The sequence below is a fragment of the Lontra canadensis genome, unplaced genomic scaffold (genome assembly GCF_010015895.1).
Source record: "Lontra canadensis isolate GAN:19392208 unplaced genomic scaffold, GSC_riverotter_1.0 scaffold38, whole genome shotgun sequence".
In the NCBI taxonomy this organism is placed as follows: domain Eukaryota; kingdom Metazoa; phylum Chordata; class Mammalia; order Carnivora; family Mustelidae; genus Lontra; species Lontra canadensis.
The window spans coordinates 7,625,136-7,638,527 of NW_022631032.1; the positions used below are offsets into that span (position 1 = coordinate 7,625,136).

Below are 13,392 nucleotides of genomic sequence, written 5' to 3' on the forward strand. Positions count from 1 at the left end.
ATGTCTGCTGATCCCTGGTGGTTTAGTGTGGATTTTAATGGATTATGTATTCTGGGCGATAGGAGTCTGGGACTCCCAACAGGTGAGAGGTAAGATCTAAAAAATACAAAGCTAAAACCCAAGAAGGGCAGAACTCTAAGTAAAGCAGAGAAATAACTGATCTGCAGATTGAGATGGTAAGGCTGGAAGCTCGTCCAAATCTGTCTAGTGTCATTTCACTACTTCTCTATTTTTAAAAAACTTTGACCCAGAGATTCAGTTTAAATTGGCCCAGAATTAGTATGTCTCTCAGGTAACTGGAGGAAATACATCCACGTATTTTTCTTCTGGAAGATTTTATTTATTTGTTTTATTTATTTATTTTTAAAGTAAACCCTTATTTTTAAGTAAACACAATGGAGCTCAAATTCATGACTGGGAGATCAAGAGTCATGTATTCTACTAATTGTGCCAACCAGGCACCTCCTCTGAAAGATTTTAACTCAGACCTTGAAGAATTACCACACGTAAAATCCCAAGGAACACAAGCTCAGACACAATTAAAAGATGGGAAATACTTCTGGTGTATTAGCATTAATTATTACAATACCTGTTAGTGTAACAAAATCTTTAAAAAATTTTGAAAAGTAGCTTTTCTCCATTTTTCTGTTTTTTTTTTTTTTTTTTTTTTTAGTTAGAAACATGTTGAATGTTTGAAATAAACTGGGAATTTGGAAATATTCTCTAGGCTTTTTACTGGGATGACACAAACTTTTCCTTGCATTTCCTTTCTAAATATTTTCCTCATCTGATCATAGTTCACGTAATAAAAATAGTGTGAGATTTGTGAGAGTTTTTTTGTTTGTTTATTATTTTCCCTTAAAACGCTGGATTTACAATGGAAGCAGTATTAGGATGCTTAAATATCACTTTCTTTTATTATGTGGAGGGCACTATTTTTTTTTTTTTAATTTAAGATTTTATTTATTTATTTATTTGACACAGAGAGAGATCACAAGTAGGCAGAGAGGCAGGCAGAGAGAGGGGTAAACAGGCTCCCTGCTGAGCAGAGAGCCCCACGCGGGGCTTGATGCAGAGCTCTATCCAAGGACCCTGGGGTCATGACCTGAGCCAAAGCCAAAGGCGCCACCCAGGCGCCCCGTGGAGGGCACTCTTCTAAGCACTCTACACACGTTGACTTTTTTTAGTACTCATAATAACCAGTTTTTTTTTTTTTTAATTATCTCTATCATATACATGCAAAAAAGGAAGCCCAAAGGGGTTAAGCAAGTTGCGGAAACCACAGCTATTAAGTCTTCAAACCTAGACTGATGGCTCCTGAATTTCACTCTTGACCTCTATGCTATACAGCATCTCAGGAAGTTCTTCCATGACTACAATGTAAATTAGGAGTCCTTCCGTTTCCTTGATAGCACTGTTCATTTTTGCCTGAAGGTTAGTACAATTTAAAATTATTAATTTAATGTCTGTCTCCTTCTCTACTCCTTTTCTCTTTGAGAGCAGAAACCATTTCATGCCATATTCCTGCCATTTACCCAGATGGCTGGTACACAGAAGGTGCTCAAATGGTTGAATGAACGAACGCACGGCATAGCATGAACGAGGAAAAATGTCTCCTTCATGGAGTAATGTCTCCATCTTGTGGAATTTTAGAATATTGCCATTCAGCACATTTTTAAAATAAAATAATTTTTTTTTTAAAAGATTTTATTTAGTTATTTGACAGACAGACATCACAAGGAGGCAGAGAGGCAGGCAGACAGAGAGAGCAGAGAGCCTGACGCCAGGCTTGATCCCAGGACCCTGAGACCATGACCTGAGCCGAAGGCAGAGGCTTAACCCACTGAGCCACCCAGGCGCCCCTAAAATCAGGTTTTCACAGAACTGATTTTCAAATGCTATTTCCCAGACTTGTACTATATGTACTTGCACGCATAATCTATAATAATTTTTTAATACCAATTTGTTAAGAGTTACTTCCCTGAGCTACCAATTACGGGCAACCCATGACGTTAACAAATCTTGCTAGTCACGCAAGTAATGGACAAAAAAGAAAGTGCTTAGGCCAGGCTGATTATAAATGCAGGTTGTGCGTACAGAGTCGTTCCCTCCGCCCTCAACCCTTTATCTAGGTGCCGCTCGTTTTCTCTAACGCTAACCTCCAAATGTAGTCAAAGGCTGGAGGTCGAAGACACCAGCGGAGCCGCTCTTTCCCCACGATTCTATGATTCTCGGGTTACTCTCACCACTGAAAACTCTATGGTTCCGGGGCGGGCTGGGAGGCCAGAGTTTGAAAGGCGAGGCGGGAAGATGATGGCTGCACCTGTCACCAGGCCCGGTTTCTCCGGAGCGGGAGGACGCTAGCACTGCGGTTTTCCCTGAATCGCTGAGAAGAATTCGCGATGAATCTTCCGCGCTGGAGTGGGAAACGGCGGCGTTCAGCATCAAGCTCGGACTCCTTCTCAGGAAGTGGCGGTGACGGCAGTGACAGCCTCCTGCTTCACTCGGGGCCCGTGTTGAGTCCGCCCCCGGGCCTGGGATGCTGCTTGAAGGACCGCGGCCGCCCGTCTGCCGCAGCTGCAGGTACTCCCAGGCACTCGGGGGTCCGCGGGCGAGGTGGGCAGCCCAGTATGGGGAGGTGTAGTTTCAGCACAGAGCTTGTGTGTTTGCACAGCCCACTGAACTTCTACTCCCCTTCTCAGTTTGTGACTCTGGCCTAGCGTGGCAGGTCACTTTCTGTTAGGACATGGACGTGCGGATTGGGCGACAGCCTGGTAGTAATATTCAACTGGTTTGTGAGTCCTTCGACCTTTGCAGAAACAACTTTCTAGTTGGCCAAATCTAGTCACCTATCGGAGGCTCACGCCTCATAGTGCCCAGTACTCCAAACAGAGCCTTATACTGGAAGTGCTTTATGTCTGCATATGCTTTATATAGCCTCAGTGCAACACATAGGAACTCCAAAACACAGTGGAAGACTACTGAAGTCATATGTTAGAATTAGGTTCAACTACTAATTTTTTTTTTTTTTCTTTCTTGAAAGGGGAATGCAAGCAGACAATTCCTGACGATCAAATAGACAAGTTGCTGTTGGCAAACTGGGGACTTCCTGTAGCGGTTCTGGAGAAATATCACAGTTTGGGTGTAAAAAAGATGTTTGAATGGCAGGCAGAGTGCCTTTTGCTGGGACAAGTCCTGGAAGGAAAGAATTTAGTCTATTCAGGTATTCAAATTTGTGCACATTAATTTCTGTACTACTTTATGACATGAATATGAAGGATACCCTTGAGGTAGTTATGAAGTAGTTTAAAAGGTAGTAGTTATGGTGTAGTTAAAAAGTGAATGAAACAGTGATTTATAACTAGAGAAAGCCTTAAAATATGAAAAGTGGAGTCTCATCATATGCATATTTAAGTTATGCCAATTCCATTATGGTGAGGGTGGGGAGCAAAAAAGCAGACAGTTTAAAGAGAACTATTCTGCTTGCTTTTCCTCTCAACAAACATGTTCCAGGATGAAAATGCAAGGGAAATGTACATCTGCTCTTCCCCTGGTTGATCTCAGTTGCTTTACAGTGTGTGAACATTATACATCACGTATTTATAAATTGACCATCTTGTACGGGGATGTATACACAAAACCATATGTAATTTACCAAGTAGCAGACTTACATAGGCTTTCAGGGGTAACTCTGACATTCATACTTTTTAACATTTTTACTCACTGACTTTAGACCTTATCATTTGATAAGATGGGCTTTCTTTGTGTCAGTTTTTTTTGAAGTTGTGAGTCATCCAGAGTTTTCATTATGTCTTCGGCAGATAGTTCTTACTACTAGTAATAAATTCAGGCTGTAGAGTCAGATTGGTTGGGTTTGAAAATTGTTACAGTTAATGCCTATGATAATTAATAGCTTATTAATAGAAAACATGAGAGAATGCTTAGAAGAGTTGTTGGCATATAGAAAGTACACTGTAACTGGGAGTAGTGGTAGAATGGCCTGCCTGTTTCAACTGCTTAAACCAAAACTCGAGTGTCATTCATATTTCTGGTCACCAGCTTACATCAGTTAATCACCGTGTCCAGTGTGTATCTCAAATATCTTTTTTTTTTTAAGATTTATTTATTTAAGAGAGAGAGAGAGCACATACACATGAGAGCGTGCGTGTGCAGGGAGGGGCAGAAAGGGGAGAGGGGGAGAGAATAAGACTCCTCCCTGAGTGTGGAGCCAGACAGAGCCTCAGGCTCATGCCCGGAGATCATGCCCTGAGTGGAAATCAAGAGTCAAATATCCCACCGACTGAGCCACCCAAATGTTTTAATTCTGACTACTCTCTCTTTTTAGGTACACTACCTAGTTCACTAGCCTCTTTCTTGTAGACTATGCTCATCTTCTAGATTATGCAATAGCCTTATAACTAGTTTATATTTTTTCTCTGGTTTTGTTCTGCTCTGATCGCAAAGTGATCTTTATAAAGTACAAATATGATCTTAACATACCTTTTTATAGAACTCACTAGTCACTCTACGTTGCTTTCAGGATAAATTCTAAATTCCTTACATGGTGGGATTATAAAATTCTTTTTCATGTGACTTGTTCATATCTCTTCTCTAACTCTTCCTGGTTTTATTTCAGGTTTACTAAATTACCATCCTTTGAACTTAGCACGCTTAGCCTTTGCACATGCTGTTTCTTTTGCTTGGCATTCCTTTCCTCTTCCCTTCTCTTCTCCCAAGTTGTGTTTCCTTTCCATAAACTTCATTATAGCTCTTCTCTCTCAACTTCTATCATGGTTTTTACCACAATATATTAAACTTGTTTATCTCCTTCCTCAAAGCAGGGCTTTTAATCATTCAGTACTTAAAGGAATGGATCATTAGATACAATCTAGGGACTCAGTGTTTATCATTTATTGTTCATAAAAGGATTTGTTTAAGAATTCTCTATTTTCAGTGTGAGGCTCTCTAGAGCACTGGTTTGAAGTCAGGGACATTTAAGTGAACAGAGTTTTCAGTTGCTAGTAGGGGCCTTAATGATAGGTTAGTCTAAGGCTCTGTAGTTACTGAATTTGGTTTAAAACATTTATTAATACAATATGTCAAATATTCTTTTTGTAATAACCTGTGGAATAACATGTTTTAGCTCCTACTAGTGCTGGGAAGACTCTTGTTGCTGAATTACTTATGTTGAAGCGAGTTTTGGAAATGCGGAAGAAAGCTTTGTTTATTTTGCCCTTTGTCTCTGTGGCTAAAGAGAAGAAATACTATCTTCAGGTAATGTTCTTATACCAAGAACATTATTGTAATAAGATCTATTACTGGCAGCTGTGTTAATAAAAGTTTCTTTTGTTGCATACCAAAGCAGCTTTAAAAGTTGGCCATTGATGAAGATAAACTTTTTTATTATTTATATAAAAGGAGAAAGGGTCATTAAATCAAAAGAGTAATTGAAAGTTGTGTTAAAATTTATAAACTTTTCCTTAGGAAGTAAACAGAATACTTCAATTAGTATATAAACATATAAATTAAAAAACAGCATTTTAACTGAAGCAGGATTAGAATGAAGCATGGAAAGGAAAGAGTGTTTAAGGATGCATATCTTATCTTGAGGGCCATTTGGGAGTAGTTGGGGGAAGAAGAACCAGATCCATTGGTGCTTAGGTAAAACTTCAGGCCTGTGGTTTGTTCTGCAAAAATGAATAATAACATTTTTCATTAGTATGATACTCCCTGGTTTTTAAGGTGTTTTTACAACTACAGTGTTACATTAAATAAAATACATTTACTGTCGTGATTTCTGCAGTGAAAAAATGTGTTGGAATGGCAAGACTATTAAACTGGTATTCCAAAAAATCTGGGTTCTAGTCCCAGTTTTGCCATTAACTATGTCTTCAGGCCAGGCACATAATCTCCTGGACCGTAGTATTTTCATTGGTAAAAAGGACTTTAACCCTAATATTATGGGTTAACTCAATGACACTCAGAAACATTTTACTGAATGAACAGCTCTAAAGTTCTATGGTTCTATAAATCTTTTTAACAGTTATTTCAGAGGCCAAATAGCCAACAAACCTGGTCCTACATGGTAACATCCTCTCAACTTAGACCAAAGTAACAAAATGATGAAAGGATCCTTTTTATTGAGAAGGTATGTTAGTTACAAGTAAAACTACAAAAAAAAAATAAATAAATTAACATCAAGGTCCCACTGCATTTGACTTTTGAAAACTTCTATTGTATAAAAGATTGTGGGATAGTAAGAATAATTTTTTCATGAAGTATAAATTTATTCATTAAAGTGTTACATTTGTGTTTAAAAACAGAGCTAGTTTCTTGCATGTTTATTAGATTAAAAATTGAGTGCTTTATTTTTTTTTCCAGTTTTAATTTCTATAACTCTTGGAAGTGCTTTATAAATGTAATCGTTAAAATGGCATACTTCTATTTGACTCTGTCTTAACAGAAAATCTCTGTTCTGTGTTTTGTCAGTTCTAAACTTCATATTTTTCTCATGTGATTCTAAAAACAAAAAACAGAACAAAAACCAGTGTCCTGGCCAGGAACAATCAACATTAATCTAGTAAATATCTTTAGATACTTATGTCTGTATTCTGGGATAGAACCAATCTATAATTCATGAATTTCAAGTATTTTTACTTATATTATTCCTTTTTGCTCAATTCAGAGTCTGTTTCAGGAAGTAGGCATAAATGTGGATGGTTATATGGGCAGTGCCTCTCCGACAGGGCATTTCTCTTCCTTGGATATTGCTGTCTGCACAATTGAGAGAGCCAATGGTCTGATCAATCGCCTCATAGAGGAAAATAAGATGGATCTTTTAGGTAAGAAAAGTAGGAAATAAGCAAATATTTTCTGTTGCTATTTTTTGAAGGAATGAAATGGCTGTTATGATTTCTATAGGTCCCATTTTTTTCTTATTGAGAATTGGCATCTGTAATGTTAGGAACTCTGTGTTTAAAAAAAAAAAAGTTTTATGTCCTGCTTGCTGCTATTGACTATTTCCCTGTATGTTTGCACTTTACAAAACACAGAGGAATATCCTTGAGCCCTCAAGTCATTTCTCATTGCTTCTTTTCTGTCTGAACATTACTGGGAATAGAAGGAAGCATGCTGGAGCTGGTTCTGCCATATCTGCAGTTAGTGTGTATTCATTATCATATTCTGGTGCCAAGATAGTTAGATTTGGTCTTTACTTGGAGGTTACCATTTAGCAGAGAAGCGGTATGAAGCTGTAGAAACTGACATTTGTTCCTTTGGAACTCTGTGAAGGCTTTTTACCTTAATGCTTTTTTTTTTTTTTTAAACCACTTAGGAAAGTCTATGTAGAGGTAGCAACAGGAATAGAATAGTTGTAGCATCAGCAAAAGGAGCAAGAATATCAGTTAGCTACGCATTGAGATCCTGACGAACTTAATTGGTAAAAATGGGTAGAGTGGAAGTGGGGAATGAAATCAAAACTTAATAAGACATGGCTCTGCTCTTTAAAGCTTAGAGAGAGAAATCAAATTCCATCAGTTTGTATCAGAATTGTCTTATCACTTGAGACCCCATTGGATTTTAAATATCTCAAAGATTGCAATAGGATCTTATAAAATGTGATATCCAATATACCTAACACAGTGTCTGGCACAGATTGTTTTTGAATGACTGACTGAGTGAATAAACTCTGAAATAACTTTTCAGATAGCTTACTGATGAGGAAAAGGAGTATCATGTGCCATTAGGAAATGGGTTTGAAAGATCTTAATTTAGGTGGGGAGGGTTAGTTGGGGGCGGGGGAATCCAGTGCCTGTGAAAACCATAATCTTATGGCTATGTTTAAAGAAGGCATTGGTTGGTACTAAATTTTCAGTACTTCTTGAGCATTATTCCAAGTGCATAGACTGGTTTGATTCTCCAAGTAGTGAAGAAGAGGATTCTGGTATACAAACATATTTATGTTTTGTAGTGGGGTGATTCACTAGCCTATTATCATCAAACAAAAACATCCTTAAAATAATTTCTTTCTTCTTCATCTGATTTTGTTGTTTTAAGCAACTTTCTAACATCAGTATGGTTGGTTGCCCTGGTTGTTTTACCCCATAGAAAAATCAATACACTGAATAACTATCTTAGGTGTATTTGATGTCTCATTGTACATATATTTATACGAAGTTGCCAATATAGAAGTATCTGAGTAATGAGAGGCAGTTTCCTCTGAGTTAGCTAATCCTTGATTTTTAGATCCAGAATACAGTATAGTTGGACCACTTAAGATGTCTGAAATGTCTTGAGAAAGGATTGTCCATTATGTGAAATTTGATTTTTTTTTTTATGGTTATAAGTTTGTATCACCTGCAATATATTGTATTAATGACAGCTACTTACTATATAAGATGCTGAGTCTTTTAAAATTTTTATTGAAATTGTTAAATTTTGTGAAACCTGGTATCTGGACAATCTCTTTAGGAATGGTGGTTGTGGATGAATTGCACATGCTGGGAGACTCTCACCGAGGGTATCTGCTGGAACTTTTACTCACTAAGATTTGCTACATTACTCACAAGTCAGCATCTTGGTGAGTACCTGAAATAACTGAGTTCCTGAGATTCTAAGCAGTGCTAAGGAAGTGTTTGCAAAAGTGCATAGTAAGTACGAATTAAATAAATTAAAGAAGGACAATAATACCTATTTAGAACAAACTCAGGTACAGCAGTTCAAAAGAAGAAGTTAAGATTGAGAGTGATTTTAGATGATTTTTATAACATTTTAAAATTTTGGGTTGTTCATTTTTATGATAAAATTTTTAAAAATCCAGTTTTTGTATTTGCAAGTTATACATCATTCTATTTAAGCAATCAAGACTAATTTTGAAAAATAACATTTCTTTATCTCCTCCTTCCCAGAGGCAACTACTTTCAACTCTAACAGCTTTTAAAAAAATTATTTACAATGTTATTTCTAAATGTAGCCACTGTGTTTTTAGTTCTACACATTATATACTACTTATTATGAAAGATGAAGACCTAGCTCTTCTTTAAAATCTTTCCTCACCCTACCCAATCTCCTCCCACTTGACCCCACAGTCTCTCTTTGTCCTCTCATAATCTTCCCATTCTCCAAATACTGTTATATCATAATTTTTATCAGATCAATATTTAATGTTAGACTGTTATGGCTATATAAATGCCTTTGCCAACTGAAGCATGTGGTATATTATGATTACTTTTATCTTTAAAATAACTTTTTTTTCTCTGAAGTTAATATCTTTTTTGTTTGATGGCTTGGTTTGCTATGTCCTTTTCACTGATTGATCCCCAGCCTCTTTCCCATTTACGTAAATCTCCATCCAATATGTTTCAACACATTTGCTATTCTACCAAATTCATCTTCTTGAAGTTTCTCCAAAAGATTTCTGAATTATTCCAATCTGGATAGGTGGGTAAACTATATATGTGCTGCATAGTACTTATTTTAGGATCTTTCTTTATCATTCATTCCTATTGCTTTATGCTTGGGTCAGTGTCCCCCTTTTTTAGATAACATTTTTTTTTTCTTGATTTACTTCCTCATTTTGGTGGGGACATCTTCCAGGAATTCTACTTTATTTTAGTGTATAGTCTATTCTTGATTTTTTTTTTTTTAAAGTTTGCATATCTGAAAAATGCCTTATGGTTATTTCGTAGATTGCCTGGGTATAGAAGTCAAGATTTTATGAAGCTTATCATTTATCCTTTGTATAAAATTTTTTAATTCACTCTGGGAGATTTTAGGGGCTCCTTTTCTTTCTCAGTGTTGTGAAATTTCACACCGATGTGTCTTGGTGTTTCATTTTTGTTCATTGTGTTGGGTGCACAATAGATTCTTTCAATCTGGGAGCTCTTATATATCAGTTTAGGGAGATTTAACACCTCTTTTTCAGTATATGAGAAAACATGGAGATAATTGTTTATATACCAGATCAGTAGGGATATAGAATATAAGACTAATGCAAGTAACAAATTTGACCAAATGGATGTATGTAGAATTACCAAATAAAAGCAGAATATATGTTCTTTTCAGGGTGCATAATAAAACTTCACTATATCCTGGGCCATAAAGCAATACATTTTAAAGGATTTAAGTATTTTAAAATATATTCTCTGACAAATGGAATTACAAGAAAAATAAGTGTAGGAGGGAGGAGTCAAGATGGCGGAGAAGTAGCAGGCTGAGACTACTTCAGGTAGCAGGAGATCAGCTAGAGCTTATCTAAAGATTGTAAACACCTACAAATCCAGCCAGAGATCAAAGAGAAGAAGAAGAGCAATTCTAGAAACAGAAAATCAACCACTTTCTGAAAGGTAGGACTGGCGGAGAAGTGAATCCAAAGCGACGGGAAGATAGACCGCCGGGAGAGGGGCCGGCTCCCAGCAAGCGGAGGAGCAACGGAGCACAAAATCAGGACTTTTAAAAGTTGTTCCGCTGAGGGACATCGCTCCAGAGGCTAAACCGGGGTAAAGTCCATGCAGGGTCAGTGTGGCCTCAGGTCCCGCAAGATCACAGAAGGATCGGGGGGTGTCTGAGTGTTGCAGAGCTTACAGGTATTACAACGGGGAAGCCGGCTATAGAGACAGAGCCGAGGAATGAGCTCTCAGCTTGGGGTTACCTTGAACTGGTCGCAGGCTTGGTGAGCTCGGAGCATGGCCGGAGGCCAGGGAGACGGGGGCGATTGGGCGCTGTTCTCTGAGGGTGCACTGAGGAGTGGGGCCCCGGGCTCTCGGCTCCACTGGGCCGGAGACTGGGAGGCCGCCATCTTCATTCCCGTCCTCCATGACTCTACGGAAAGCGCTCAGGGAACAAAAGCTCCCGAAAGCAAGCCCGAGCTGATTACTCAGCCAGGCCCCTGGTAAGGGCGGTGCAATTCTGCCTGGGGCAAAGACACTTGAGAATCACTACAACAGGCCCCTCCCCCAGAAGATCAACAAGAAATCCAGCCAGGACCAAGTTCACCTACCAAGGAGTGCAGTTTCAATACCAAGGAGAGCAGCGGAATTCCAGAGGAGGAGAAAGCAAAGCACGGAACTCATGGCTTTCTCCCCATGATTCTTTAGCCTTGCAGTTAATTTTTTTTCTTTTTCAATTTTTTTTTTCTCTTCTGCCAATTTTTTTTTAACTTTTGCCCTTTTCTTTTTTAACATTTTTTAACTAGCTTATCTAATATATATATATATATTTCTTTTTTGTATTTTTTCTTTTTGCGTTTTCTTTTTTTTTTTAATTGTTTCTTTCTTTCTTTCTTTTTTTTTTTTTTTCTTTTTTAAACTTTTTTTTATCCCCTTTCTCCCCCCTCACGATTAGGGATCTCTTCTGATTTGGTTAAAGCATATTTTCCTGGGGTTGTTGCCACCCTTTTAGTATTTTACTTGCTCCTTCATATACTCTTATCTGGACAAAATGACAAGGCAGAAAAATTCACCGCAAGAAAAAGAACAAGAGGCAGTACCAAAGGCTAGGGACCTAATCAATACAGACATTGGTAATATGTTAGATCTAGAGTTCAGAATGACGATTCTCAAGGTTCTAGCCAGGCTAGAAAAAGGCATGGAAGGTATTAGAGAAACCCTCTCGGAAGATATAAAAGCCCTTTCTGGAGAAATAAAAGAACTAAAATCTAACCAAGTTGAAATCAAAAAAGCTATGAATGAGGTACAATACAAAATGGAGGCTCTCACTGCTAGGATAAATGAAGCAGAAGAGAGAATTAGCGATATAGAAGACCTAATGACAGAGAATAAAGAAACTGAGCAAAAGAGGGACAAACAGCTACTGGACCATGAGGGGAGATTTCAAGAGATAAGTGACACCATAAGACAAAACAACATTAGAATAATTGGGATTCCAGAAGAAGAAGAAAGGGAGAGGGGAGCAGAAGGTATATTGGAGAGAATTATTAGAGAGAATTTCCCCAATATGGCAAAGGGAACAAGCATCAAAATCCAGGAGGTGCAGAGAACCTCCCTCAAAATCAATAAGAATAGGTCCACACCCTGTCACCTAATAGTAAAATTTACAAGTCTTAGTGACAAAGAGAAAATCCTGAAAGCAGCCCGGGAGAAGAAGTCTGTAACATACAATGGTAAAAATATTAGATTGGCAGCAGACTTATCCACAGAGACCTGGCAGGCCAGAAAGAGCTGGCAGGATATATTCAGAGCACTAAACGAGAATAACATGCAGCCAAGAATACTATATCCAGCTAGGCTATCATTGAAAATAGAAGGAGAGATTAAAAGCTTCCAGGACAAACAAAAACTGAAAGAATTTGCAAACACCAAACCAGCTCTACAGGAAATATTGAAAGGGGTCCTGTAAGCAAAGAGAGACCCTAAAAGTAGTAGATCAGAAAGGAACAGAGACAATATACAATAACCGTCACCTTACAGGCAATACAATGGCACTAAATTCATATCTCTCAATAGTTACCCTGAATGTTAATGGGCTAAATGCCCCAATCAAAAGACACAGGGTATCAGAATGGATAAAAAAACAAAACCCATCTATATGTTGCCTACAAGAAACTCATTTTAAACCCGAAGACACCTCCAGATTTAAAGTGGGGGGATGGAAAAGAATTTACCATGCTAATGGACATCAAAAGAAAGCAGGAGAGGCAATCCTTATATCAGATCAATTAGGTTTTAAGCCAAAGACTATAATAAGAGACGAGGAAGGACACTATATCATACTCAAAGGATCTGTCCAACAAGAAGATCTAACAATTTTAAATATCTAAGCCCCTAACGTGGGAGCAGCCAACTATATAAACCAATTAATAACAAAATCAAAGAAACACATCAACAATAATACAATAATAGTAGGGGACTTTAACACTCCCCTCACAGAAATGGACAGATCATCCAAGCAAAAGACCAACAAGGAAATAAAGGCCTTAAGTGACACACTGGACCAGATGGACATCACAGATATATTCAGAACATTTCATCCCAAAGCAACAGAATACACATTCTTCTCTAGTGCACATGGAACATTCTCCAGAATAGATCACATCCTCGGTCCTAAATCAGGTCTCAACCGGTATCAAAAGATTGGGATCATTCCCTGCATATTTTCAGACCACAATGCTCTGAAGCTAGAACTCAATCACAAGAGGAAATTTGGAAAGAACCCAAATACATGGAGACTAAACAGCATCCTGCTAAAGAATGAATGGGTCAACCAGGAAATTAAAGAAGAATTGAAAAAATTCATGGAAACAAATGATGATGAAAACACAACGGTTCAAAATCTGTGGGACACAACAAAGGCAGTCCTGAGAGGAAAATATATAGTGGTACAAGCCTTTCTCAAGAAACAAGAAAGGTCCCAGGTACACAACCTAACCCTACACCT

At 37.9% G+C, this 13,392-nt stretch overlaps 1 protein-coding gene across 1 annotated transcript in view; it reads left to right on the forward strand.

Annotated features, from left to right (window-relative positions):
- Nucleotides 1-2,383: 2,383 nt before the first annotated feature.
- LOC116874693 (DNA polymerase theta-like) overlaps nucleotides 2,384-13,392 on the forward strand; it is a 132,986-nt gene continuing 121,977 nt past the window's right edge. The window contains exons 1-5 of the mRNA XM_032869571.1: nucleotides 2,384-2,583; nucleotides 3,044-3,223; nucleotides 5,144-5,274; nucleotides 6,686-6,842; nucleotides 8,470-8,578. Coding sequence (XP_032725462.1) covers nucleotides 2,403-2,583; nucleotides 3,044-3,223; nucleotides 5,144-5,274; nucleotides 6,686-6,842; nucleotides 8,470-8,578 — 758 coding nt within the window. The 5' untranslated portion in view covers nucleotides 2,384-2,402. The remainder of the gene's footprint in view (nucleotides 2,584-3,043; nucleotides 3,224-5,143; nucleotides 5,275-6,685; nucleotides 6,843-8,469; nucleotides 8,579-13,392) is intronic.